Raw genomic sequence first — 26,293 nt, 5'->3', positions numbered from 1 at the left:
AAAAAGAAAAGTCATAAGTTCTTGAAGGAGCCTGGGGTACACCATATGTGCTGCCATATGACTCTCTCTCTCTCTCTCTCTCTCTCTCTCTCTCTGGTTAATGCAATAAGATCATTTCTATAATCACAGTCAGGTTTAATTTGAAATGCTGAAACAGAGCAAATCCTGTCGAATTGTGATCCTCGTAGTTTGTATTGTATATTGTTTAAGTCTGTGGTGGCAATTACCAGGAACACTTGTGGGCAAACTTTCAGTTATGTATTCTGTAAAATATGTTCTTTGGATGCCAGAGCAAAATAGGGATCCCAGTGCAAAATTAATATTTAATTTTGAGGTCATAAATTATTGCACAGATCTCCTATTTTGCAAGTCATCAATTATACATATTATTTAAAGTATTTATTGTCATTGCAATGTAGTGTTTCTTACCAGATGAAAACACAACATTTACTGGATGACATATATAACACAAACAGCCAGTCAGGTGTGGCGTCTTATACATTTGTGTACCTCTGCTGGCGATTTGTGAAACTAGACCAACATGAACATTTTCCATCCTCATCTGAGACATCTGTGACATTGTATTCACCCTGGATGTTACCAAGGGAACCGCTTTGTTTTAAAGCAATTGATTGTAAATTATTGAAAAGTGTTTTTCCAGACACTTTCTGACCCACGTCTGGCAAAAATATTATTTACTTGTGAAGCCATTATGTATGAGGTTCTATTTAAATAGATAATAAAAAAGCTTTTTTTTTCAACTGAATTTTTAAAATTCACAAAGCAAATCTGGTCTCAACCATTAGATGTTCATCAATAATTCTAAAAGTCCATGATGTCACACTTTACCTTTGTTTATCATTAAAAGAACTAAAGGACCGGTTCCCTTCTCCAGGACTAATGAGCAGCAGCAGCATGTTTGGGGTTGTCAGCTGTTTCACCTCACTGGACAGCTGCAGATCGTGTTGGTTTGTTTGGTGACATCTGGGTGGGCTCCTCAGATCAGATGCCTCCTGTGTGAGACCAACATCTGTGGGAATCAGGAAAAATGATCTGGAGGTATGCTTCTGCACTGGTCTTCATGCACATAGTAAGTACCTTCAATATCAACTATAAGTGATTTTGGTGGGTTTCTGGTTTGGTATAAAATAAGAATTCAGAGCATTAAGATTTTAACCAGACTTGAAAAAAAAAAAAAGAAAAATGTGAAAACAATAAAATGCTTGAACTCAAAGGAGAAAAGGTGGCACAGCTTTTCAAACACAGTGTGATTGTGTTGCTCACACAGTCAACACAGATCTCCCACAAGCAATGTGTGTTCATCAAACACACAAACACAGGGAGGAGGAGTAAAGGAACAAAAGGAAGACTGAACAATGCAATAAAAGGTGCAAAAAAAGGTTTAATTTGCTATCAAAGTCATGCCATTTTCCAGTATGAGTCACCTGCAGACAGACCAAACTCTGTGTCCTCAAACTAAAGATGGGAATGGCTTATTTCCAGGTAAACATCTCAAAAACGGTACGTACATTTGGACTAATTGTGTTGTTCTTTAACTTGAGTGTCTCTAATATCCCATAGGATTTTACATAATGACTCAGTTCAACATTGCCGAGTTGGCCAGGAGAGGGATGGTGAAGAAGGTGCCTGGAACGACATCTCAGCATATCGCATATAAGATTGGCCCTGAGTTCAACTTCAGGATAAACACCAGGTGAACACCTCTGACAGAGACCCTCTACCTGGGGGACACTAAAACATATGCTCAAGAACAGTGAGATATCCCAAAAGGGAAACTAGAAGCTGTTCTACCTAAATGGTGACCAGTTATGGAGATGTTAAACTGTTTTTGTGTGGTAACAGAAATGTTTGCATGACATATTCATTTTGGATAGAGCTATAAGAATATATCCGTTTTATAAGAAAAGCCAAGTAAATATTGCAAAAGGTTTGATTAATTTGCCCCGCGGGGTGCGAGTGTGATTTAGTTTCTTACAGTAGTTCAATAGACAAGAAGTTAATTTATATACAATATTGCCAGTTACACCACAATTAAAGTCAAAGAAACATCAGTATGAGTGTCTCTGAACATTACAATTGCTTTACTGAATTAATAAGTGTTGTTGAATGGATGAGCAAATGATTCAATTACTCACTCATATAGACATTATAGCAGCACTCTTTGAACACCTGCCTTGCTAATTAAATTTGAGAAATAGAACTGTTGTGGTAGACATAGAATAGTAAATAGTAAAATGTTTATTTTAGACCTTTGCTGTGTTCATGTTTACAGTACAGCCAGAGTCTTTATATGACAGACTCACCAAACTGACGGTTAAGTGCAGTGGTTCACAACCTTTTTAGCTCCAAGTCTCCTCATTGGAGTGGCAATACAGTAAAATAATTATATAAAAAGATTATAAGTAATTTAAATAAATTTCCAATAAATAAATGTCCTGCATGATTTACAATTTTTGTTACCAATGACTTTACATGACTTAGTCTTATATTATTATTATTATTTACTCACACATAGCAATTTCTTACCTAATACAATATTTTAGAGCTTGAATACATTTATATAAATGTATAAACAATTATGTTTATTACAAAAAAATTAATAAATGACCCTGGAGCTTAAAATGACTGTTGTTAAGGCAACAAATGAAATTAAGAAATATGATTCCAGTTGTGTTAGCTTATTTTAAACCTGATGTTGTCTTTAAATCATTTTAAGCCATCTTGCAGCTCCCTTGGAAGTGTGCTGAGGCTCCCTAGTGGGCATTGGGCCCCTGATTGAGAGCCACTGTTCTATAGCTTTTCCCAGTGATACAGGCTTGGTGTTTGCAGTCTCCCCCTTATCAGAAAATCTCTAACCCAGTAACCAGGGCAACTCTTGAGAATGACTTGTACTGTTGACATGTGGCGACATCTACTGGTCATTGATGGAACTTCCTCTGTCCATGGTGCTGAATTAGAAAACGAAATTATTGACATAAATATTATTATTTATTTTTAAAATGCATTGCTAACAAAGCATCATTCCATGGAACATTGCAGCAGTACTTTTCAAATTTCTATTACCATTACTGTTCCATTAGAACCACTACAATGTTTTTGTAGATAGTAACCATGCTAAAAATGTTCAGCATGGTATGTTTCCATGTCTTCTAAATATTATAAAATATGTTATTGACTTCAATCAGTACAGTCGGATAAGTCCAGATACCATTTCTGTTCGTAATCTGGTGTAATTGAGTCTTGATATCATTCCTTCAATCAGATCTGCGTTTCCCATGGGAATTTGCATTTTCTGCAACCTATCGAATGAGTGGAAATACACAGAGTAAGAGTTGGAATTTGTGGCAAATGCAAGATCTGAATGGAAACGAACAGCTTGCAGTCAGACTCAACGGGGAGGCCCTGTCTGTGGAGTTCTCCTACAGAACCCAAGAGAACAGACAGATGACGGCTTTATTCCCTTACCAAACACTCCTCTTAAATTCTCAGTGGCACAAGATTTTATTGCTTGTCAAAAAAGTTTCTGTGAGCCTGATAACAGACCGCACAGCAACAGATTCACAGCAGCTGGCACCCAGAGGACAAGTAAACCTTTTGGATTCACGCATATTGGAAAACTGAAGGACAATTCAGCAATAGCTGTCCCGGTAAACTTTTCTTTCTTATCCATATGTACACATTTACAAGTCTATTTATGTGTTTCCATAAGGTCTTCCATTACTGTTTTAATACCCTGATATTTAAATGTTCCTCAAAGCCCATACAAATATAAAATATGTCCAAAACATCATGTTATAAGCACATATGCACATTTTCTTCTTGAGGTCACAATGTTTTTGTGTCATTATGAGATGTGAGTTTGGAGGCTGTTTAAAGGTTCAGCAGCAGACTGTCTCTTTAAATGGATTTGGATTTTGCCAAATACATTTCAGCAGATACGTGGGAATTCTAGCAGTGAGGCACTAGTCGGAGGGCTGACCTGCTTAAAAAGTCTAAATTTTTCCTCACAGCAATAAAATTTGCAATGTCGAGTTAGATGCAAACCAAACATCTGCACGTCTCTTATTTTTAGTCTAATCAGAACCTGTACGTCATAAAATCAAGGACAAGGTCAGTTTGCCAAACTATTTATGTAGCTGTTCAGAAACTTCATAGGTTATATTTTACAAGTTTGTGGGTAACTGGTGCATAAAAGCATATTATGTCCACAATTTTTTTTTTTATTATTATCAACATTAAGTATGTACACTAGCATTCAAACATTTGATTCCTGTAAGTGTTTTTGAAAGAATAAATACTTCCACCAAGGCTACATTTATGTGATCTAAAATACAGTAAAAACAGTATTATTGTGAAATATTATTACAATTTTAAATAACTGTTTTCTATTTTAATATACATTAAAATGTAATTTATTCCTATGCTGGAAAAGCTGAATTTTCAGCAGCCATTACACCTTCAGTGACATATGATCCTTCAGAAATCATTCTAATTTACATTTCTTCTTATTATCAATGTTGAAAACAGCTTTGCAGCTTAATATTTTTGTGGAAACTGTGATAATGTTTTTTTTCAGGATTCTTTGATGAACAAAGTTGAAGAGAACAGCATTTATTTGTGAAATAGAAATATTTTATAACATTATGAATGTTTTACTGCCACTTTTGATCAATTTTATTCTTCCTTGCTGAAAGTATTAATTTCTTTAAAAAAAAAAAAAAAACTTTCTGACCCCAAACTTTTAAACAGTAGTGTAAAAACTTAGCGTGCATATTGACAGGCATGAGGTTTGTGTTTTCCTTAAAGTAATGATCTTAGTAACTTTTGTGTAACTTTTAAATTAAGTGTCACCGAATGATATATGCACATATTATGAGCTCAATCTACCACTACCATCAACAAGAAAACTCATTTAAATTCATTGTTCTGCAAAAATAATTTTCAACTAAAAGAGCAGCATAAAAAAGCTATTTTTTAACCCAAAACTAATCAATCTCTTTTTGAACATTACACATTTTTGAACATAATAAGCCAATGATAAACAATTCAATACACCCCACAGGCTCGCATTATCATGATGCTTTTTGATGGTTGTTTGTCTGTTGTTTCAGTTTGAGCTGCAGTCAATGCTGATCCTTAAACATCCCGCAGAGAGACACATGCGGCGACCTTCCTGCAAGGAGACATGTCTAACTTCACAATTTTAATCTAAAAAACTAAAACCCAAACTTAAAAAACTGGAATGTAATGGTACAGCTCTACTATTTTCCAGCATTCCCACTCTGTTTCCCAAAGACCAATTATTGTTTGTTAACAGAGGTCAAATGTCACCGTCTAGTAAAATTTCCCGCCGTCTATTTGAATGTCTGCCGGACTCCTCCTTACACTGTGCCACTGTCCTCCAATCACAGACCCAGAACAAACCACCTCATGCATATGTATAAGCACTCTGTGGTTATGGTCTCCCTTGAGTTCAGATAGTTGAAAAGGGATTTAGTTGGGTTTCTTGGTCGGGGGGTCCGTCAACCCAACTGATCTCAGAAAACAGGGGCTTTTGTGTCTTTGGGGAAATTATGGCTCGCGCTGCAGGAGTGCGCGGGCCCTTTTTACTGATTTTGTTGGAGATAACCATCATCTGCACGGCACAGGTAAATGCAACCTTTCTTTGTTCTTTTCCTTTTAGATATCCGAGGCAGAGTTTCAGGTGAGCACTTGTATTTTCAGCATATGTAAGAGAAAGAAGCTATTTTCATTCTTAAAATAGAATCACAAATGCTGTAGAATATTATAGGCTGCACTGCATTTTTGCATCTGTACAGTCCATATGTTGTAAGATGCAAATGTACTATTGCACTGCAGGTGTTTGAACTGTTTTCTAAAACTTTTTTTGCATGCATAAACTTAAAAATGATTTGTTGTATATTTTTACCTGCTGGATCATTTTAGTTTTCATATTGCATGAACTTTGTATTAATGCATCTAAAAACATGTGACCTCACTGTAGAAATATAAAAGCATTGTTTACTTACTATTTTTAAACAGAGGGCTGGAGCCGGCCCTCCTGGTCCTCCCGGCGTGCCTGGAATAGACGGTATTGATGTGAGTTGAATTTCAAAAATGTGAATATAATTTAAAATGTAAAGCAATTCAGTGACCAAAACATTATGCAGTATGGAAGAGTTAAAAGTATGCTTTTCTTTTAGGGCGATAGAGGTGACCCCGGTGAAGACGGTTCGGCTGTAAATATCAGTGTTCTTGTGTCATGCATTGATATTATAATTTGCTACATTTAGGATATTGTTGCATCTTACACACTGTCATTTGAATCCAAAGGGTCCTGATGGAGATCTTGGAAAACCAGGTTCAGCTGGACTTCCCGGATTACCTGGAGCTGATGTAAGGAAACACTTTAAAACATCTTTTGGATTCTCTTCATAACATGTTAAAATTTACATAGTCTTCTATGGGAAAACAAACTCAGTTTCAGTGGTGGGTGGCACTCTTAGACGGGTCAAAAATGCAGGGAATTTCTCATGTCGGACTGAAGCGAAGACCACAGGAAAAAGGTCTGTCCAACAGACAACAGGGTTTTTGTTTAAGCACGGACACCCGAAGCCTGGACTTAATTAAAGTGGACTCCCTGTGAAAATGGAAGTAAGGGTCAAGAAAATCCACTCTGGTTTGAGACGGAAGGTCTTCTAAAGGTATTGAATGACAGGTGTTTTTGTTTTGGCATCAAATTCTGTGGCTAATTGAGTAGTCATTGGTTGGTTAATGTTCGAAACTTCAGCTTGCAAAGTGACTAAACAAAGTTTCATGCAGCAAACCCTCCCCGAAAACATCCTTTTCAATTAAAGTATGTCATCGTTTGCTGTTGTAAGAGGTAATAATGTAACATTTCCAATCTGTGTTCTTCAGGGATTGACTGGCCCCATAGGAGAACCAGGCCTCGATGGCCCCCTAGGACAAAAGGTGAGCGACTAATGAGCTTCTCAGTTTTCTGCTTCAGTAGGGACCAGAGCTCAAATCAGTGTACTACTGACTGGCCTTGCAGAGGGAATTATAAGTATTTTCACATGACTACTAGTTCCTAATCCTGTCTGTGTGTTCACTGATCTGTGCAGCCAAGTCAGATTCACTCACTCAGCGATGCTCAAACATAGCACCTCACTCTGCCTGTGAAGATTCTCTGGCTTTATGTGATTTTCATAACATGCTGGGTTAAATACAACCCAGTGCTGGGTAAATATTGGACAGAACAACCAACACTTGGGTTAAATGTTTAACCCAACCTTCCGGGCAGAAACCCAACCGCTGGGTCTAAACAACCCAATCGCTGGGTTCTTCCATATTTTACCCAGCGCTGGGTTGTATTTAACCCAGCATTTTTTAGAGTGCAGTAATTGTGCTGCAATGTGATTTTCAGAACAGTATTTGTATATATAAGTTGTGTCCCAAATATACACTTGCAATATACACTTATTCTATGCACTTTGTACTCAACTGTCTAGTGTATGAATTATATAAGTTTATTTTGTCATCCAGCATCGGAGTCTGATAGCTCCTTCCTCTCCAGTACGTGATTAAAGATGCGACAGTTGAGTGCAATAAGTGTCCAACATTTCACACTTTGTTTTTTTGGTTTATTTAAGTGCATTGAAGTGCACTTTTTATTTTTGCCTTTTTATACTAAAAACAGCATAGAATAGTGTGAATTGGGACACACTTTTGTATATAAAAACATGTATTATGTTTAATTATATGTTTATTATAAGTCTAAAAGTGACTTTGTGTAATTGAAACAGGGAGAACCTGGCAAACCTGGACCCAGAGGAGAGGCGGTAAGCCTAATCTTGCCATTTTTCAATAACTTTGAAGCCCATGCATTCAATAAAAACACATTTGAGCAGATCAATAGTTGTAAAGCTGATCTGTACCCAATGCACTGCATCTTTGCCTTAATGCCGACAGCAGCTAATGAATACAGTTAGTCAAAAGAAATCTACTTTTTGTATGATATTACATTATCGTATTCAGTAAATATAAATTGGCTTTGCATAAACATAACTCAGAAATGGGAAAACAATATATATTAGATAAACCTTCTCTGTCTTTTTAGGGTGTTGGACCTGATGGACCAATTGTAAGTGGCTTTTGTTTTCATATGTTAACTAAAAAAGCAGTGTGTGGAGTGGGGTTTTCTTTGGGTGGTGGAAACAAAGGTTTAAATTTGATACGTGTTTGCACAGGGACCACCAGGACCAGGAGGACTTCCGGGTGAGCAAGGAAAAGTGGGACCCCCTGTGAGTGACTCTTCTGATTGGTCTCTGGGTTTTTCCTTGACATTTATTAATAAATGTAAACAAGCAGCAACAAGTAGTCTTGTCTTTCCTTTGCTTTCTTTTTTATACTTGTTTCTACTGATTACTAGGTTAAAAACAAATAAAATGTGTTCTTGACCAGTTTCTTGACCAGGTTCACTCAAATAGAGCTATTACAAGAAATAAATAGATTTTTTTTTGACTTAAAATGAATATATAAATATACAAATAAACTATGAAAACATAAATAATATAAATAAATAAGCAAAAAAATGATGTATCAATGATGTATAGTTTTACATGAAAAATCAACCAGAGTATTCATACATCAATTAAAATGATTTTCTCTGTATAACAGGGAGCCATGGGTGTGAGAGGGCCACAGGGACCCCGTGGACCAACAGGCCCCCGTGTGAGTATTGCTGTGATGTTTCAAGAGTTACACAAGAGCAGTGACCTTTCATTCATTTCATCTTGGGAGAAAAATATGAATCATGACTTAACATGAATTATCCTGACTTCATTATGTTACACCAACAAAAGTCATTTTAAAAAGTCAGATCATAGTAGAAATAATTATGTTAGATAATAAGGTACAAGATTATAAGGTAGATGATATAAGGTAAAAACTGTATATTTTCAGTTTAGAATGTACGACTGAGACATCAGTATACACAGACTGATTAGGAACATCATGTAGAACAGCATTAATAATTATGAAACAACAGGGTGGCACAATTGCTTCCTTGATCAACTAATTGCCCTAAACTTCCTTCAGAATGGGTGAAAACTGTTCTAAAGTGAATCTGTTTACAGGGTGCTGCAGGGATGCTGGGTGGAACAATGGAACTGGTAAGAGGAAATTTTACTAGGTGCTCCAGCAAACCTTTTGTTGCAAACCATATGAAAGCCATATTGTTTTCAACACCCACATATGCTGTGATAAACAATGTGTTTTTAGTAAAGTGCTCCAAGACGACTATTAGATATGGCTGGATTGAGTGACATAAAATGACTCTAAATTGTTTTTCTGATGTTAAGTGCTCTAATGCATGCCCACCTGGTGCTCCTGGTCATCCTGGCTTGCCTGGAATGAAGGTGAGTTTTCTGTAAAGAGTATTTCAAAAGGAATTAATATAAATCAATATATAATTAAATGTAATACATATTTATGAATTGTCCTCCTGTCAGGGTCATAAAGGGGTGAAAGGAGAAGTTGGAGAGCCTGGTAAACAAGGACATAAGGTAAGAACTTTATTTACAAAACGTCTCATAAATTTTACAAAACAGGAACCAGAAGCATCTGGGTTTTGTGTGCATGTGTGTGTGAATGTGTGTGTTTGAGGTCACCATGTGTCATGAAGTTCTGCAGAGTGAATTTGAATATGAATTACGCAATAGGTCTGTTGTAATGAGAAAACATCACGTGTGAGACATTTTTCTCCAACTGTGACATTTTCGCGATTATCACAGAGCTTCATTTATAATTGAGGACTGACGCTCGGGCTGAATTAAGGTGCAGGATGTATTTAAATGCTGTCTATTAAAGTTCTGTATAAGAAATACACTCCACTGGAGCATTAAGAATAATTAGGGATTTGAGTGTTGTAAGCATAAGTTAGTGTGGTGACATTTAATTCACTTGTGGCTGCTTGCTATATTGTCCTCCAGAATAAGCACGTTTACCTCAATCAAAACTTTGCAGTTCATTTTACAGTATTATCCTAAATGTAAGACTATCTATCTACAGTCTCTATCTATTTGTCTGTTTGTCTATCTATTTAGTCATTGTGTATTTTATATTTCGGTGTCTAAAATAGCTTTCTTTCTCTTTTTAGGGAGAGGAGGGAGATCAGGGGGCAACTGGAGAGGTCGGAGCTCAAGGCTCAACTGTATGTGCATTTCCTGTTTATTTAAGCAATCTACACTAAATTACTAAATTGATCCAGTAGCTATATCTTGATCTGGTCTTAAAGCCTTGTTCCAATTATGTGCTCTCAGGGACCGCAGGGAATTCGAGGTTCCACCGGTATGATTGGCTCCAAAGGAGAAACGGTAAGATTTTGATTAAATAAGCAGTCGAGCAATATAATATTTTGCCTGTGCTCTTTAAAATATCAAGTTGTCTTTAGTGTATGTCACAACATAGTAAAACCATGTGGCATCAGGGGGAGGGACATTCTCATTCTAGAGAGCATTTGATTGGCCAAATATTTGCATACAGCTTAGCCCTAGTGCATACAAGATGAGAAATCAATATTTTTGTCCATTTCCATGGAAGGGAAAAACTACATTGTAAAGGCATTTATATAAACAAAGCCATAAAACTAATTTATATTTCATGGGTTTACTATTTAGAGACTCAAAATGTTACTAACTAAAGGAATAGCTAACCCTAAAATGAAGATTATGTCATTTACTTACCCTCATGTTGTTCCAAACCTGTATGAGTTGCTTTATGTTGAACATAAAAGATATGTTGGAGAATTTTGAAGAACTAAATAATTGTTGGTCCCCATTGACTTCCATAGTAGGGAAAGAAATACTATGGAACTCAATAGGGACCATCAACTGCATTACCAGCATTCTTCGAAATATCTTCTTTTATGTTCAACATAAGAAAGAAACTCACAATGACAAAATTTTCATTTTTGGGTGAAAAAATGTAATACAAAATACAGAAAATAATTCTGAAAATAAGTAATGTGTTGTTATTTTTTTTACAGGGGCCTCGAGGTGTTGATGGGGATCCTGGACCTCAGGGTGTTGCAGGAGCCACGGTAAGTTCAAAAGGAAACCAATTTAATCTAAAGCTGTAAACAATCATGAAACAGGAAAGTTCTGCCTCTCATTCACAGTTGAAGGCTTTGAAGACAGTCTGTTTCAGCAGTGGGCATGACTTGAACTTGATGTCCTGAGCCTTGGGTGTAAATAAACAAATCAATATTAGCAGATATCTGAGGTGTGTGCTTCTTTTTATCTAGGGGGATCGAGGCCAAAGAGGAGTATTGGGAGAAACTGGCCCTAAAGGGGAACAGGTATGTGTGCAACTATCATTACAACAACAAAAATTGCACACAGTACAAGTTTAAGAGGTCTTTCTTTATTTAATTAGCCTTTGAGACGTTGCCTATGATAAGCTGGACCCTAAATGGGATTTAGCCAAGTAGGACATGTTCCAGGGTCAACATCCTTGTTAGTCCTGGAATAACATTCAACCAACCAACCAACCAGTCCTGGTCCAAGAACATGCCCTATTTGGCTATATCCTATCATTCTAAGGGTAATATGCATTGATTTGAATTAATCAGATTTAATGAAATCATCTCTTTCTGCAGGGACCTCAAGGGACAAGAGGCAACACTGGTCTTCCAGGGCCAAAGGGAGACAGTGTACGTGGTTTACCATATAAATAAACTTTCACTTCCTTTAATGAAAATGCGGAAAAATGTGGCTGGTACCATGATACAGTGATGGTGTCAGATGGTAACAACATGAAAAATATGGCAGTATGTTGATAAAAGGATTTACTTAAAGTGCCCCTATTATGGGATATGAAAGGTTCATATTTTGGTTTTGGGAGTCCACAACAACAGGTTGACATTTTTATTGTTTTTATTGTTTTATTTTACAGGCTGTATTTTATCTGATTTCCTCAACGACTCCCAAACGATTCGTTCAACGAGTCATTTTTTCAAACCCCTCCTTTGCGTGACGCTAATCTGTGGTGATTGGTCGATTTAAATTAAAGCAGTGTTTGTAAGATGTTAAAGCTCCAAAAGCAGCACCTAATGGCAAAGAATGAATTTGCATTTTCATTCAGACCAACACGAAAATCAAGTTTTCCTGGGTCTGTGCGCGCAACAAGTGGGCGGGCAATATGCTAATGTCTCATGTTGACATCAACATGAAATGGCTTGAGATTCGTTTTAAAAATGACTCTGAGTTGACTTTTTCTTTTGAGAGACAATAACTTTATACGAGGTGCACTTTCAGATTTAAAACTTTGCAGGATGTTTTCATTCACTTAGAGCTGTGTTACACACTGCATGAAAGGTCATTTAAAAAAAATCCATAATAGGGACACTTTAAAGACTTACTTGTATGCATCCAAACAGCACCAATCTGTGTCTTTCTCCAGGGCTTGCCAGGTGTGGATGGACGTGAGGGAATCCCAGGCATGCCTGGTGCCAAGGTACAGCAAAATCTGATTCGTCATTCAAACGTGGCCATGTAAAAAGTGTGACAGTGGTATTCATGTTTTGTTTTTTTACTTATTACAGGGTGCTGCCGGAAAACCTGGAAGCCCTGGGGAAGTTGGCCTTCAAGGACTCCCTGTAAGTCTTAATGTAGAAATAAAGAAATGCTTTCAATATATGAACTTCCATAATGACTGTGAAGAAGGTCAAAAACATTTGCCAGGGAATAATAAAGTTCAAATACAGTGTGTTCAATGGTTTTAGGTCAGTAAGGTTTTTTTTTTTGTGTTTGAAATTTTTTTTTTTTGTAATTGAAATATTTCACATTATTACTGTTCTACTGTATTTTTGATCAAATAAATGCAGACTTTGTTATCATAAGTGACTTCTTTCAAAAAATGAACTTTAAATGGTATTGTATCCTCTTTCTACAGGATGCAGCACAATGAGTCACTTTTATTTTATCCTCATCAGACATACATAGTCTAATTCTGACATTTTGTTACAATCTCATGTTCAACCTGTCTCCTTTAAAGCTATTAAGGTCAATAATTTATTTCGATTTCAAATTTGTGCTCCATTTCATAGCAGGGCAAGATTATAAAATACTTCTGACTTTATCCAGCATGATGTCAGGTCTTCATGACTAATTCACATCATCATTAATTTTGAGACCCCTTGGATTTGACTTTGATCTAACAGAACAAAGAGAAGGCATTTGACTTCCTTCAGGAGATGTAGCCTTGACAACTGCATTTAGATATTTAGTGACTTATTTCATATCTGCAGGGTTTACCAGGAAGCCCAGGACCAAAAGGTGGAGGTGGAGAGAAGGTGAGAGATGTTGCTAAATTTATCTGTGCTCGGTGCAAAGTCATCACATTTTTTAACACCCTGAACTGACAAAAGTTTTATCAGGACAATGAAGCATAAATAATTTTCCTTATGTCTCAGAGCCACTGGCTGTTAAAGCTGAAGCTGCAATTTTTTATTTTAAGATGTTTTCTCCCATCTCAGTTTTTATATTCAAAGACAAAAAAGAAGCAAAAAAGGTTGGCTGAAGCATTTTGTCAATTAACATTCTGGCTGATACAGATACTCTGATAATTATTTTAAAGTTATGGCTGATAACTGAAAAAGGTATTAAAATCTAGTTTTTGTCTAAATACATAAAATAAATACATACAAAAAATCAACCATTTGAAGTGCTACAAGTGAATTTTGGCATCACAAAATTGTAATATATAGTGTATATTCATTTTGAAATTTGCTAAGGATTACATTTAAGTGTTATTTTATAATTATTTTTTTTAAGATTAGTGTAATTAAGACGACAAATTTTAAGACAATATATTGTATATGTAAAAATAGGTAAATGAAACAAAATATCCAAAATAAGCTTATCCAGTATTTACCAATAAATGTAAAAAATCTGTATTATCAGATAATAACTATTATAATAGCAATGCATTGTTGTTTTTATAGTTGTTGTTTTTTTTCTGAAATGTGTGACACTGTGGCTCTTTCAGAATTGCTCTGTTTGTTTCAGTGGCCCAAAACTGAAACATTGGCTTATTATTTTTGCAGTTTTCAATTTGATGGCATTTTAAGCTACTTTGAAGTATGCACAGTCCTATGTCATGCACAGTAGTACTATGCCTGTAGTAGGTTATTATGAACACTATATGATATACTTGCTCCAATTACAGGGTAATGCAGGACAAACGGGCCTCATCGGTACAATGGGATCTGCAGGTAAACTGGTAGGTAAACCACCCAATGGCTTTGCCATTAGTGTGCAGGAAGAGATTATATGACACTAAATGTCTCTGTTCAGGGTGACCGTGGAGAACAAGGAGAATTTGGACCCATTGGGCCTATTGGACAACCTGTGAGTACCCAATGCAGTATGACTAATAGCTAATGGACAGGCTGGATGTGTCTGTATTTACTCACCCAGGAATATTTCCCAAATGATGATAGTTTCCTTCTGTTTAGGGAGACAGAGGAGAGCAGGGGCCATCTGGGCCGATGGGAAAACCAGGAGCCAGAGTAAGTGCATAATCTGTATAATGATATGGTTGGGGTATCAAAGCAAGCATCTTTCGTACTTTACTTCCATCATGCAAATTACTGAACAAAGTAAAAGCCCTTGTCTGTAGAGAGTTGAGGGTCCTAAATTTGCCTTTGTTGCTCAGATGTTACTCTTTGAAGCTCAGTATAACTCCGTTTTAGATGTTTCTCCTTAAAAAGAAATAAAAATAGACACAAATTATATCCAATATTTGCTAGCTATACAATTAATGTGGATAGTATACTTCAGATTATTTGCTCCTGAAAGAGTTTGATGAGAAATGTTGGAGTTCAAATTGACATGTCAGATTTTATGTGCAGAAATATCCAAGAAGCAGTAGACTTCAGGTCTTACCGTTTTGTTTACATTGCAAAAATAATCGATCTTAATCAGTATTATTTGCCTTTTGTCCAAAACAAATATCATAACATCCATAAATCACATAAATTTTGACTGCAAAGTGAAAATTATTTTTTTATTAAATGTTTTTTTAGCATCATTGGTAAATTGTTGTTTCTTGTTTTAAGCATGAAATATACTAAACTTATTTATGTATTTATTTATAAAAAGGAAAAAAAAATCGCACGTTTTTCCTTTGTCAATTCATTTTGTATTAAGGATGTTTAGATAATGGAAAATGAGACAAACAAACCCAATAAGAAAATGATTTTGTGCTGTGTTAGAGAAACTACTGGCATTAAAGAGATCTCATTTGCAGTTTTTCTTTCATATAAGCTGGCAGCAAACCCAAAGTTCAAAACAAGTCATAGGCAGCGCTACATTTAAATTATTCTATTATCCCAGTGTTCAAAGAGAAAGCAAGTCATTTTGACATCCACTAAGCTCAATTACTTTTTACTTATTTAGACTGTTTGGTGCGCAGTGAATTCAAAAAACTTTTCACTAATAGTCTTTTTGGGGAATTCGTGACTTTTATATTATGCTAATTTGAGGGTCAAACCAAGGCAAATATTCATAGTACTGAAATGCAGACACTGCGGGTAAGAAAGGAAACATCATGCTGTGGCCCATGGAAGAGATTGGAGCCAGCGGTCTCTCTCTTGAATGGGATTTCACCTCAGAGTTTTCACAGTAAAGAGTAAACAGTCAAAAGAATGTCTCACAGCAGTGTCTCTCAAACAGCCCTTTGTTCCCCTGCCATTCCCATGAGCACACACTTATCTACACACACAAACACTCACCATCACACTTCAAACGTTTAGTTCAAGTTCAAGTTGAGCTTTATTGTCATTCTGCTACATGTGTGGACATATAGTGGAACGAAATGTTGTGTCTCGCAGGACCACGGTGCTACATACTAGTTAAACATAAGATAAACATACAACAATGCAAGTATAAGAAAAAAAACAAAAAACAAAAAAAAACAATAGAGCTTCTGACTATAGACAAAAATAGACCATATGAATATACATATACTATAAATACTATAACTACTATACCTAGTTGCCTAGACATACACAAACTGAGACTGTACAAGAACTTTACATAAATACTGTACATGAAATTATGCAAAAGAGATATTTGTACATGAAATTGTGAGAAAAATACAAATAAAAAAAATGGCGGGAGACTTGCCCTTTTCAGCCGGCGGAGGAAGTGGAGGCGCTGTTGTCCCTTCTTGTTGAATGACGTGACGTTGGTGGTCCAGGTGAGATCCTCTGTGATGTGCACCCCCAGGAATTTAGTGCTGCCGACTCTCTCCACGGTTGAGCCGTCGATGGTCAGTGGGGGGTGGTCAACAGAGTTTCTCCTGAAGTCCATCACAACCTCTTTTGTCTTACTCACATTGAGGGACAGGTTGTTAGCACCACACCATTTCGCCAGGTGTGCCACTTCCTCTCTGTAGAGCGTTTCATTGTTGTTGCTGATGAGGCCTACCACAGTTGTGTCATCAGCAAACTTGATGATGTGGTTGGAGCTGGACTTGGCAGTGTAGTCGTGAGTCAGCAGCGTGAAGAGCAGCGGGCTGAGCACACAGCCTTGTGGGGCACCTGTGCTCAGTGTGGTAGTGCTGGAGGAGTTGCAGCCGACACGGACTGACTGAGGTCTTGCAGTTAAAAAGTCCAGGATCCAATTACAGAGGGGGGTGTTAAGGCCCAGCAAGTTTAGTTTGTGGATGAGCTGTTGTGGGATTAAAGTGTTGAATGCTGATCTGAAGTTGATGAACAGCATTCTTACATAAGAGTCTTTCTGTTCCAGGGGAGTAAGAGCTAGGTGGAGAGTGGTGGATATTGCATCGTTCGTGGAACGGTTTGGACGGTATGCAAACTGGAATGGGTCCAGTGTGTTTGGGAGACTGGATTTGATGTGATGCATGACTAACCTCTCAAAGCACTTCATCATGATTGGGGTCAGTGCTATGGGACGATAGTCATTCAGACAGGACACGGGTGACTTCTTTGGTACTGGAATTATGGAGGTGGATTTGAGACACGTGGGGACGACTGCCTGGCTCAGCGAGGTGTTGAAAATGTCTGTTAGGACATCCGTCAGCTGTGCAGCATAGTCTCTCACTACACGTCCAGGTATGTTGTCAGGGCCCGCAGCCTTTCGTGGGTTAATCTGGGACAGGGTCTTCCTTACGTCGGCTGGAGAGAGACAGAGTACCTGGTCGTTTGGAGATGTGAGTAGTTTCTGTGCAGGCGTGTCGTTCTGTATCTCAAATCGTGAGTAGAATTCGTTGAGTGCATCTGGTAAGGATGAGTCATCGTCACTGGCTTGTAGTCAGTGATGGTCTGAATGGCTTACCACAGGGTCCGAGTGTCTTTTCTGTCTGTGAAGTTGTTGTTGATTTTTTTTTAGCATATTGATGTTTTGCCTTCTTGATGCCATGAGACAGATTTGCTCTTGCTGTTTTGAGGGCTGCTTTGTCTCCTGATATGAATGCTTCATCTCTGGTCTTTAGCAGCCCACAAACCTCTGCTGTCATCCATGGCTTCTGGTTGGCACGTGTGGTAATGGTCTTGGTGACTGTCACATCATCTATGCACTTTTTGATGTAAGCAGTCACAGTTTCAGTGTACTCCTTCAGGTCTGTGTGGTTGTTGTAAGTGGCTGCCTCTTTAAACATGTTCCAGTCTGTGTCCTGGAAGCAGTCCTGCAGTGCTAATCATGATTACGTGAATATTCTAAATAAATTGTAACCTTATAATTTTTTTAAAATAAAAAATACAGGGTTTCAGCAAGTTATGAAGTTCAAAAAAAGGAAAAATGGAGAGGAAAACAAGTGAGAATGGAATGGAACACACAATGTATTTTATTAGCAACAGCTCAGAGTTTGAAAATACAACTTCCAATAGATCTCCATTAAAGCTTAAGGCTTGAATAGTCCTGCTACTGACCACTGGAATATGGAAATACCATTTACTGTATCTTCTGATCACACTGCAAAAAAGTGCAAAAAGTGAAGTTTATCCTGTTTATATATAATATAATATAATATAATATAATTGCCAATGGGCTCGTTGCATAATTTCCAAAAACAATCGTTTAATTTCTTAGAAAACAAGACTTCATATGTACAATTTACATCCCGAGTAAATTTATCAGGATTTAAGGATGTTTAGATATTTGGTAACAAAAAAATTCAGAGAAAGATTTTTTTTTTCATGCAACATTTAATGCCACAACTTGAATTTGACACTTTCTGCTTAAGGGCCTAATTTGTGTAATTAAGACTTTTTAAAAATAGCAGAAATCATGACATATCACATGTATTCAAATGTACATTTATATATCCAAATTCATAAATATATATTCAAATTTCAACTATATATTCAGATTTATATCTATATATTCAGCTGTTATAATGTAAATAATTGTGTGGAATTATCCTGCATACTTAGTTATTTTCTGTTATATGTGTGTGTGTATATATATATATATATATATATATGTTAGAAATTTTACTTATTGATTGCTTGATTAATTGATTGATTTACAAGAAAATTGCATTTATAATGACAAAACACGGTTTTGGCAGATCTGTAGAATTTAAAAAAATAAAAAAAATAAATAAATAAATAAAAATGCATCCATTGTGTAACGCGGCAGATGAGACGTCAGACGTGCGGATCCAAGTGCAAGCTTTAGTTGTAAAACATGGTCAAAATACAGGCAGGGTCGAACAACAGCAAACAGTATCCAGAGGGCTAGACAAGAGAGGGAATTCAAAACGTGAGCAATAATCCAGGCAAGGTGCAAACAGAGTCCGAAACGGCAAGACAAGGGTTAATCCAAACAGACAATAGATCCAGGGCAGGCGGCTGACAGACGAGACGAGATAAACCAGACAAGGATCAGGCCACAGATGAAACTGACTATAAATAAAGTTAGGCTAGACTTAACTTCAGAAAACACAGAATGGCTTCGTAAGGTTGCTATCACTAGGAAAGAGATAAATGCAAACAATACTCAGCAGTGAGTGAGAGAAAGTCCAAGGCTTATAAAGAGTGTGTGATTGTGTGATAATTCTCAAGTGTGAGTGTGATTAGTGCAATCAGCTGTGTGTGACGTCAATGCAATGGGTGATGGGAATTGTAGTCCGTGGGTGAACGTGCAACAGTAGTGTGGTGCAAGAGTCAATATGATGGAAAGGCGACCTCTGGTTGCTATCAGGCGGAAGGCCACAGACCGGATTCATGACACATTGAATGACTCAGTTGGACAGTGAATTTCTGTTAAAACATATAATAGGCTTGGAACATACAGATATGTAACAGTAGATTAAATCAGGAGAGCAGGAAACACTGGTGTACATCCACATATCAAATTTATCAGCATTTGCAACTTTGTCCTGATCTCGCATTTTCTCAGACCCCACTCTCTTTTTAAAACTGCATGAGAGTGTTTTTGCAGGGGAACTAAAGGATTCTGCAGTCTTTGCTCTTTAATGACAATCTGTTTGGAAATCCTTCAGTGAGGCAAGAAGGAATAAAAAAGACATCAACCAGAATTTTACAGTAAATCCCAGACTCTGACTGCATGTCATCTTACATTGTTTGTCTTTTCAGGGTCCTAAAGGTGACTTGGGCTTGCCTGGACTTCCTGGACCACCGGGCCTGCCAGGAATAAAAGGAGATAGGGTAATATTGTCTCTGCCTACCACATTTGAAGAGATTTTATGTAATCTCACAATATCTCAAAGCAATCTCTTTAAATTGTTCTCAACCTTGTTACCATATTCAACATGATTTTGTTCCCTGGTGAACTGATAAAAACCCCTGCACCCTAACTTGTTGCTGTCAGGAAATCTGATAGGTGTTTGTATCCCTAATTTTATATTTATTAAGAAACAGCAAAGTGTACTTGGAGTACCCTACATCAACATCCCTGTAACTATTACAAAAAGTCATCTGCAGCTCTTTAAAAACAGCTAACCTCTTTATATTCACTGTTCTTGCTCAATTAGACAGTGATAGTTCTACTTTTCTTGCCTTTAAGGCACTGCAATTATTATGTGCTCCCATTGCTGTTTTAAAGTTGAAAAAGCTTTAAAAGTACAATGAGGCTTTTGAAAATCAAACTGGACCATTTTAGACTCAATTAATTAATTTATGCATTTGAAAAAAAGAACTTGAGCAGATGTAGGATTAATAGAAAGAGCAAAATGCTGAGTGTACATTATTGCATAACTGTTGGTATAATGAACTCTTCAGACACATGCTTTCAGTTAAATATTCAAGGGAATGAATTTCTGAATGTGATGTTGCACAGGGTGAAGCAGGAGAACCTGGACCAAAGGGAGAACAGGTACGAGCATGATTCACATTATCAGCAGATACTGCACTGCAGAACTAAACTGAATACATCAGATACCTTAAAAACGAATGTAAGAAAGACTCACTTTATAACCATTTTACAATAACAGAACTTATACATATGAATTGATGTCCCTCCTGGTGATGTGTTTTATTGTAGGGCGCTCAAGGTGATGAGGGAACACCAGGAGACAAGGGAGATGTTGTGAGTAGCTACATACAGTAACTATATAGCGCAAAATAATATGAATGCAGTAAGCTAACGTACACTGAGATTTTTGAGATATTATAGTGCACTTTAATTCTCTTGCTGTTTCTACACTTAGGGTGACCCTGGTCAACCTGGAGCTAAAGGCGAAGTGAGTTTTCGATCAGTATTCTTTCTTGAATATTTATGAATTTTTGACGATGCTCTACTAGGCGGTTGGCTCTAATTTCAGATATCCATGAAAATATTATTTAGCTTTATCTCAGCTCACTCTAGCCCTCAGATATGACACTGTATTGAAACGATTTACTATATCAAGACACTAGGTATTACATCTACGTATCTCTGGTGTAAATTCAGGTTGGTAACCAAGGGGATCCGGGTAACAGAGGACCAGAGGGAGCCCGTGGGCAGCCTGGCATTGAGGGGCCTCTTGGTAGTCCTGGACCACGTGGCATGCAGGGGAACAGAGGAGCTCCTGGACCTCGTGGCACCCAGGGACCAGCGGTATGTTATCAACCTTTCAAAGACAGAGTGATTAGCAATTACACTTCATAAGCCAAGACTGTGTACGGTTATTAAAAAAAAAAAAAAAAAGAGTTTTGCCTGTCACCCAAATCTATCTTCACACATAAATATGCATTATCAATGTCCTATCTACTTTTTAAGATATTTTTCTTGGTAATTTTCATTGTTATGTCAATGCATTCACTTTGCATCTCCACTACAGATTTCACTTTGCATCTCCACTACAGTTCAAAATTTTGGGGTCAGAATGATAAAAAAAGAGAAGAAATTAATACTTTTATTCAGCAAGAATGCATTAAATTGATCAAAAGTGAAAGTAGAGACATTTATAAGACTACCTAAAATATTTCAAATAAATGCTGTTTATATTAAGCAGCACACCTGTTTTTAAAACATTTAATAATGTAATTGTACTGTAATTACTGTTTTACTGTATGTTTGATCAAATAAATGCAGCCTTGGTGAGCAGAAGAGACTTTGTTAAAAAAAAAATTCTTACTGACCCTAAACTTTTGTGTGGAAAAATGTGTGGAAAGCCTGTGCTTTTTCAGCATTTTCATTATGTTTGGAAAGGCGTATCAAGAAAACAGTACTGTGAAACATTCTGCAGCTTTTAATTTGTGTGATTTTCTTCTAAACAACTCCTCCTGTGTTTACAGGGTAAAGATCCAAGTGATCAACACATCAGACAAGTGTGCATGCGTGTTATGCAGGGTGAGTCTGGAAGCAAAGATTTTTATCATTTCAGAAATAAACGTAATTTCCCTTTTAAGCATGCAGAGCCACGCTTTTGCCATCAGAGAATTGGAACTTTCCAGGCAGAAGAACACAAGCTTGAACCACTGAATGAAAGAGTGAGATGAAAAGAAGGAAAAATTTGTGTTTTGTTTCAAAAATTCTTTTTTATTCTACTCTGATGAGCAGGGACTCTTTACTAAAGTTAGCCATCAGTTCTGCCTCTCTCTAAGTCCTCTTGAGCGCACACCGCCGATCCCCTCATGACTTTTTTATTCACATTTCACTGAAAAATTCATTTTCCTTTCAGCTGATCTGCACTTTTGCCTCACAGTGATGAGTTTCCTCCTTCAGCCTCTGCTTTCCTTCGCCAAACCCTCCCTGACAAAGCTCAGTCAAGCATCGTGCTACATACATTTTCAGGAAGTTTTCCGACTGAAAGTTGAAATTCACTGTACCCTAGCTCTTGCTCAATGGCTCAGGGCCTGGGATTGGATTCTTTACATCTTGAATAAATCGGTCTGCCCTTTTATCCCTTCACACAATGGAAAAGGAAGTTGTAAAAACGGCAGCAATGCTCTTCTTTTATGCTCAATTTCCCATAGCAAATTGAAAACGCACAAGAACACCATTCAAAGGATGAATGAGGACAAATGAAAGGAGTGGGCTTTAACAGCGTTCTGCAACAGCTTTTAGTGAATATTGAAAGCTGGCAAATTATCTGCTTATTCACATCAAAATATTAGAGCTATAATAAAATAAAATTAGTCTAGGGTCTTATTTTACTTCCAAAACATAAAGCAACTTACAATGTGTGCAATAAAAAGTCAATCATAAAGGTTTGGAACAACATGAAGTAAATGATGGCAGATATCCCTTTTGCATATTTCAAATGTTAAAGGAATCTCAACCATGGGTTTACAAATGTACCGTGTGAAATAAATTAAAGGCCTTAAACCTTTAAGTTTGCTCAACTTTTTTTTTTTTACAGTGTGCTTATAACATGTCAGCATTTCATGGACTTTTCATTAACCAAGATTAAAAAGAGCTTAATTATTAATTAAATGAAGATTCACCTTATATTCTAAATGCATGTTTTAAATCTTATTTTGAACAATTAATCCGTGCATGAATTGACCTCGTAATGTTTCATTCAAATATCAGAACTGGATGTTCCAGTGAAACGACAGATTTTTCTCTGATGATATATGCAGGATTTATCCAATCATATAATCTGCTTAAACCCCACCCCTGTAACCACACATTCATCTGCCCCATTTGGGAGTGTAATGCCTTCATTTTAAAATCCAATTAGCAACCGATGCATAGAACCAAGTCCCTGACCTGCATTTTTTCTTTTTTGCTAATCCATTACCCACAAATATACGTCATAAGGAAGAAAAGATTTGTCGCTACTTGTTTCATTTTAACATCATGTGAAGACAGAACAGGAAGATGGATCGTCCTCAAGGAGGCGCCCTAACATTAGTACAGAAACACAATAGACTAAACACAAAACAGTTAATGTGCAGTGTTAGACGACTCTAGTGAGTGTAACTGCAAAATCAATGGATAAATAAAACAAAAATGAGCTGTGCTAATAGCAGGGGGCTGTTCACACTCATTAGCGCATTTGGTCTTTGCCATTTCAGAGCAGCTGGCCCAGTTGGCTGCTAGTCTGAGGAGACCAGAGTCTGGAGCGGTCGGACTGCCAGGCAGACCTGGTCCACCTGGGCCTCCCGGAGCCCCAGGTGACAGCGGCTTCTCTGGGCATGCTGGTGCAAGAGGACTCCCGGGACTCAAAGGGCCTCCAGGACTTTTGGGTCTCAAGGGACCAAAAGGTGAGTCATTATGGATCTGTGAGTTCAGACTGCTTTACAGGATCCTTGTTGATCCTGGAACAACAATTAGAGCAGGGTATCCCAAATGGGAGTTCATGAGTTGATGAAAACTAATAATTAAATTGAATGCAAATTTAAAATAAATAAAATATAAATAAAACACTTACAAAAAAAAAGATAAAATTGCATGTGATCATTAACCAAGATCAGAGCAGTGTTTATTTTTAGATTTTTAATTTCAGTTAGGGTTTTGGTAATTTAATTGTGTTTTTGTCTTTTTTCATTTTTGTTTTTTAATATTCCTGTTTTTTTATTATTTAATTTGTTTTAGTTTGTCATTTTAGTGTATCAAGTTAAACTAAATTATGAGAAATGTGGCCAACTAGCTGTTATTTTATTTTTTATAACATTTCAGTAAACATTTAATAATGACTTTTTTATTTTTTTAGTTTTAGCTTCAGTTTAAGTTTTAATTACCTATAATAACCCTGCATGCAGAGAACATACAAACGTGAAGTTATCTAATTAAAATATTAACTTGAAATCTCAGGGTGTACTTCAAGTAAATATTTTACTTGACGGTCTGCTGAAAAATAAAGTTTGGAATCCCCTGAACTAGAGTCATGTGTGTAAAAGCACAGTCATGTCAGTATTTCAGGTACTGAACTAATGCGTGTGTGTTGCAGGTGAGATGGGAGACAGAGGGGACAGGGGACCTACAAGTCGGGGACCCAAAGGCATGCCGGGACCTCCTGGACTACCAGGTCAGTTCTTACTCAGTCTCATATCCTACTTCCTCTTGTCAAAGAAAATAGTATTATTGCATAAATGGAAGGGGCGTTAATGAATATCATCTGCAAACCAATTCAGTCTGAAACAACTCAATTTATTTCTAAAATGATGTTGGAGATATATTTAGCTCCATCCTGGTAATAGACTTTTGAAAAACAAAGTTAAATTGGTGTTAAATGAAGCTGTCAGATGTCTGATGAATTGGAGGTATATGAAGCCTTCTGTAGTCTTTGTATCTGTGTCACTGACACTTACTGTCAGTCGAATGAAGCTCTCTGTTTAAACAGGATTTCTTGCAGTCATTACCCAGTGCTCTAATTGTAACAGACAGATCTGCCGCAGTGCCATGTGCTGGTGTCATACAGTTTTTCAGCTTTATATTTTCAAGCCTTTATTTCTACGGCAAAAAACAAGCATCCATATAATTCAGTTAGATATTTAAATAAAGGTATGCTAAAAAAGTAACCACCCAAATTCTGGTATTTACTCACCCTCGTGTCGTTTCAAACCTGTATGACTTCGGTATAACACTAAAGGAGATGTCTAGGAGAATTTCGTTGTTTTTTGTTTTTTTCTTAAAAGACAAGAAATAAATGTGGACAGACACTGAAAAATACAAAAAGCCATAACGTTAGCTCATATGTAATATAAAAACACCATGAAAATTGGTTATTTGACTTCCGTGACTCTCAAATCTCATTCACGTTTTTGTCCATGTGGAAATGCAAATGAGAATGACCTTAAGCTTTGGCCTTTTGCAATCTAAATGAAAGATTTTAATGGGAAATGTAGTGAGCTTGAAGATGACTGACTTGTTTCTGTCTTGCAGGTGAACCTGGAAAACCAGGATACGGTCAAGATGGGCGTGATGGAGAACGGGGTCCACCTGGTGCCCCGGGTCAGCCGGGCGTTCCTGGACCTCCTGGTTCAGCCGGACCACCCGGTTACTGCGATCCTTCGGCCTGTAACCTGAGCGCAGGTGCCGCCCACCAGTCCCTCAAAGACTCTAGCATGAAGGGACCAGGTGGAAACTAAGAACCTCACTGTCTGGGACATTCAGAGAGACTCCGTTACAGCTCTGTGAAGAGCACAAAACGTTATCGCCTTTGCAGATAGTTTTACAGCTGTAATGCCTAAAACACTTTACCAACTTCCTGTGTACAGAAAATGGCAGCATTTCTTGATCCAAACAAATGATTTTCTTTTTTTTTTTGCCCACCTCAAGTTATCTTCTGGTACAAATGAACTTTCACAGAACTTATTGTCCATCTAATGTTCTCCTGAAAGCCATTTCCTGTAGACTTTAGAAATGTTTTTTCTCAGCTCATACTAAATCTGCTCTAGGAAGTGAACAAACATCAATGTGGCCTTCAGACCGGAGGCCTTTTAATTTCTGTGTGCCAAAGATAAACCTACCAGAAATATTGATGGTGCTGGAAGTTCATAACCGAAACGGCTGCCAGAGACCTGCTGTCAGATACAAAAAGGAGAGAGGAGATATATATATATATATATATATATATATATATATATATATATATATATATAGATACGCTGCAATGTATTCTATATATATATATATATATATATATATATATATATAGATACGCTGCAATGTATTCTATACATCTATATATATGATTTAAATGTGGTTTTGTAAGAAATTCAGATTCACTTCCCCTGCTAAATAACACTGGTGTGATTTATTGTTCCAGGATTGTTGATGCATGACCCTTTTGTGACACATACACACAAGAGAAATGCAGATGTGTCGTTTCATGGTATTTCTATTTA

General features: G+C 37.0%; 1 protein-coding gene across 1 annotated transcript; it reads left to right on the top strand.

Moving 5' to 3' along the window:
- Window positions 1-1,436: 1,436 nt before the first annotated feature.
- Window positions 1,437-25,980, top strand: LOC306884206 (uncharacterized protein; the record flags this gene model as incomplete). The annotated part of the gene is made up of 34 exons (XM_079439925.1): window positions 1,437-1,503; window positions 1,582-1,714; window positions 3,542-3,668; window positions 5,705-5,725; window positions 6,064-6,120; window positions 6,355-6,417; window positions 6,940-6,993; window positions 7,827-7,862; window positions 8,141-8,164; window positions 8,271-8,324; window positions 8,701-8,754; window positions 9,159-9,194; window positions 9,384-9,440; window positions 9,534-9,587; window positions 10,181-10,234; window positions 10,344-10,397; window positions 11,069-11,122; window positions 11,327-11,380; window positions 11,681-11,734; window positions 12,484-12,537; window positions 12,626-12,679; window positions 13,331-13,375; window positions 14,251-14,304; window positions 14,379-14,432; window positions 14,540-14,593; window positions 19,649-19,720; window positions 20,352-20,387; window positions 20,556-20,600; window positions 20,722-20,754; window positions 20,964-21,110; window positions 21,791-21,845; window positions 23,519-23,707; window positions 24,394-24,471; window positions 25,329-25,980. 34 exons carry the CDS (start codon window positions 1,437-1,439, stop codon window positions 25,532-25,534), a joined length of 2,283 nt encoding a protein of 760 aa, XP_079296051.1. The 3' UTR covers window positions 25,535-25,980.
- Between the last annotated feature and the right edge of the window lie 313 nt (window positions 25,981-26,293).

The sequence above is a fragment of the Barbus barbus genome, assembly GCF_936440315.1.
Source record: "Barbus barbus genome assembly, chromosome: 18".
Lineage (NCBI taxonomy): Eukaryota > Metazoa > Chordata > Actinopteri > Cypriniformes > Cyprinidae > Barbus > Barbus barbus.
This window is presented reverse-complemented; position numbering and strand designations above follow the sequence as displayed.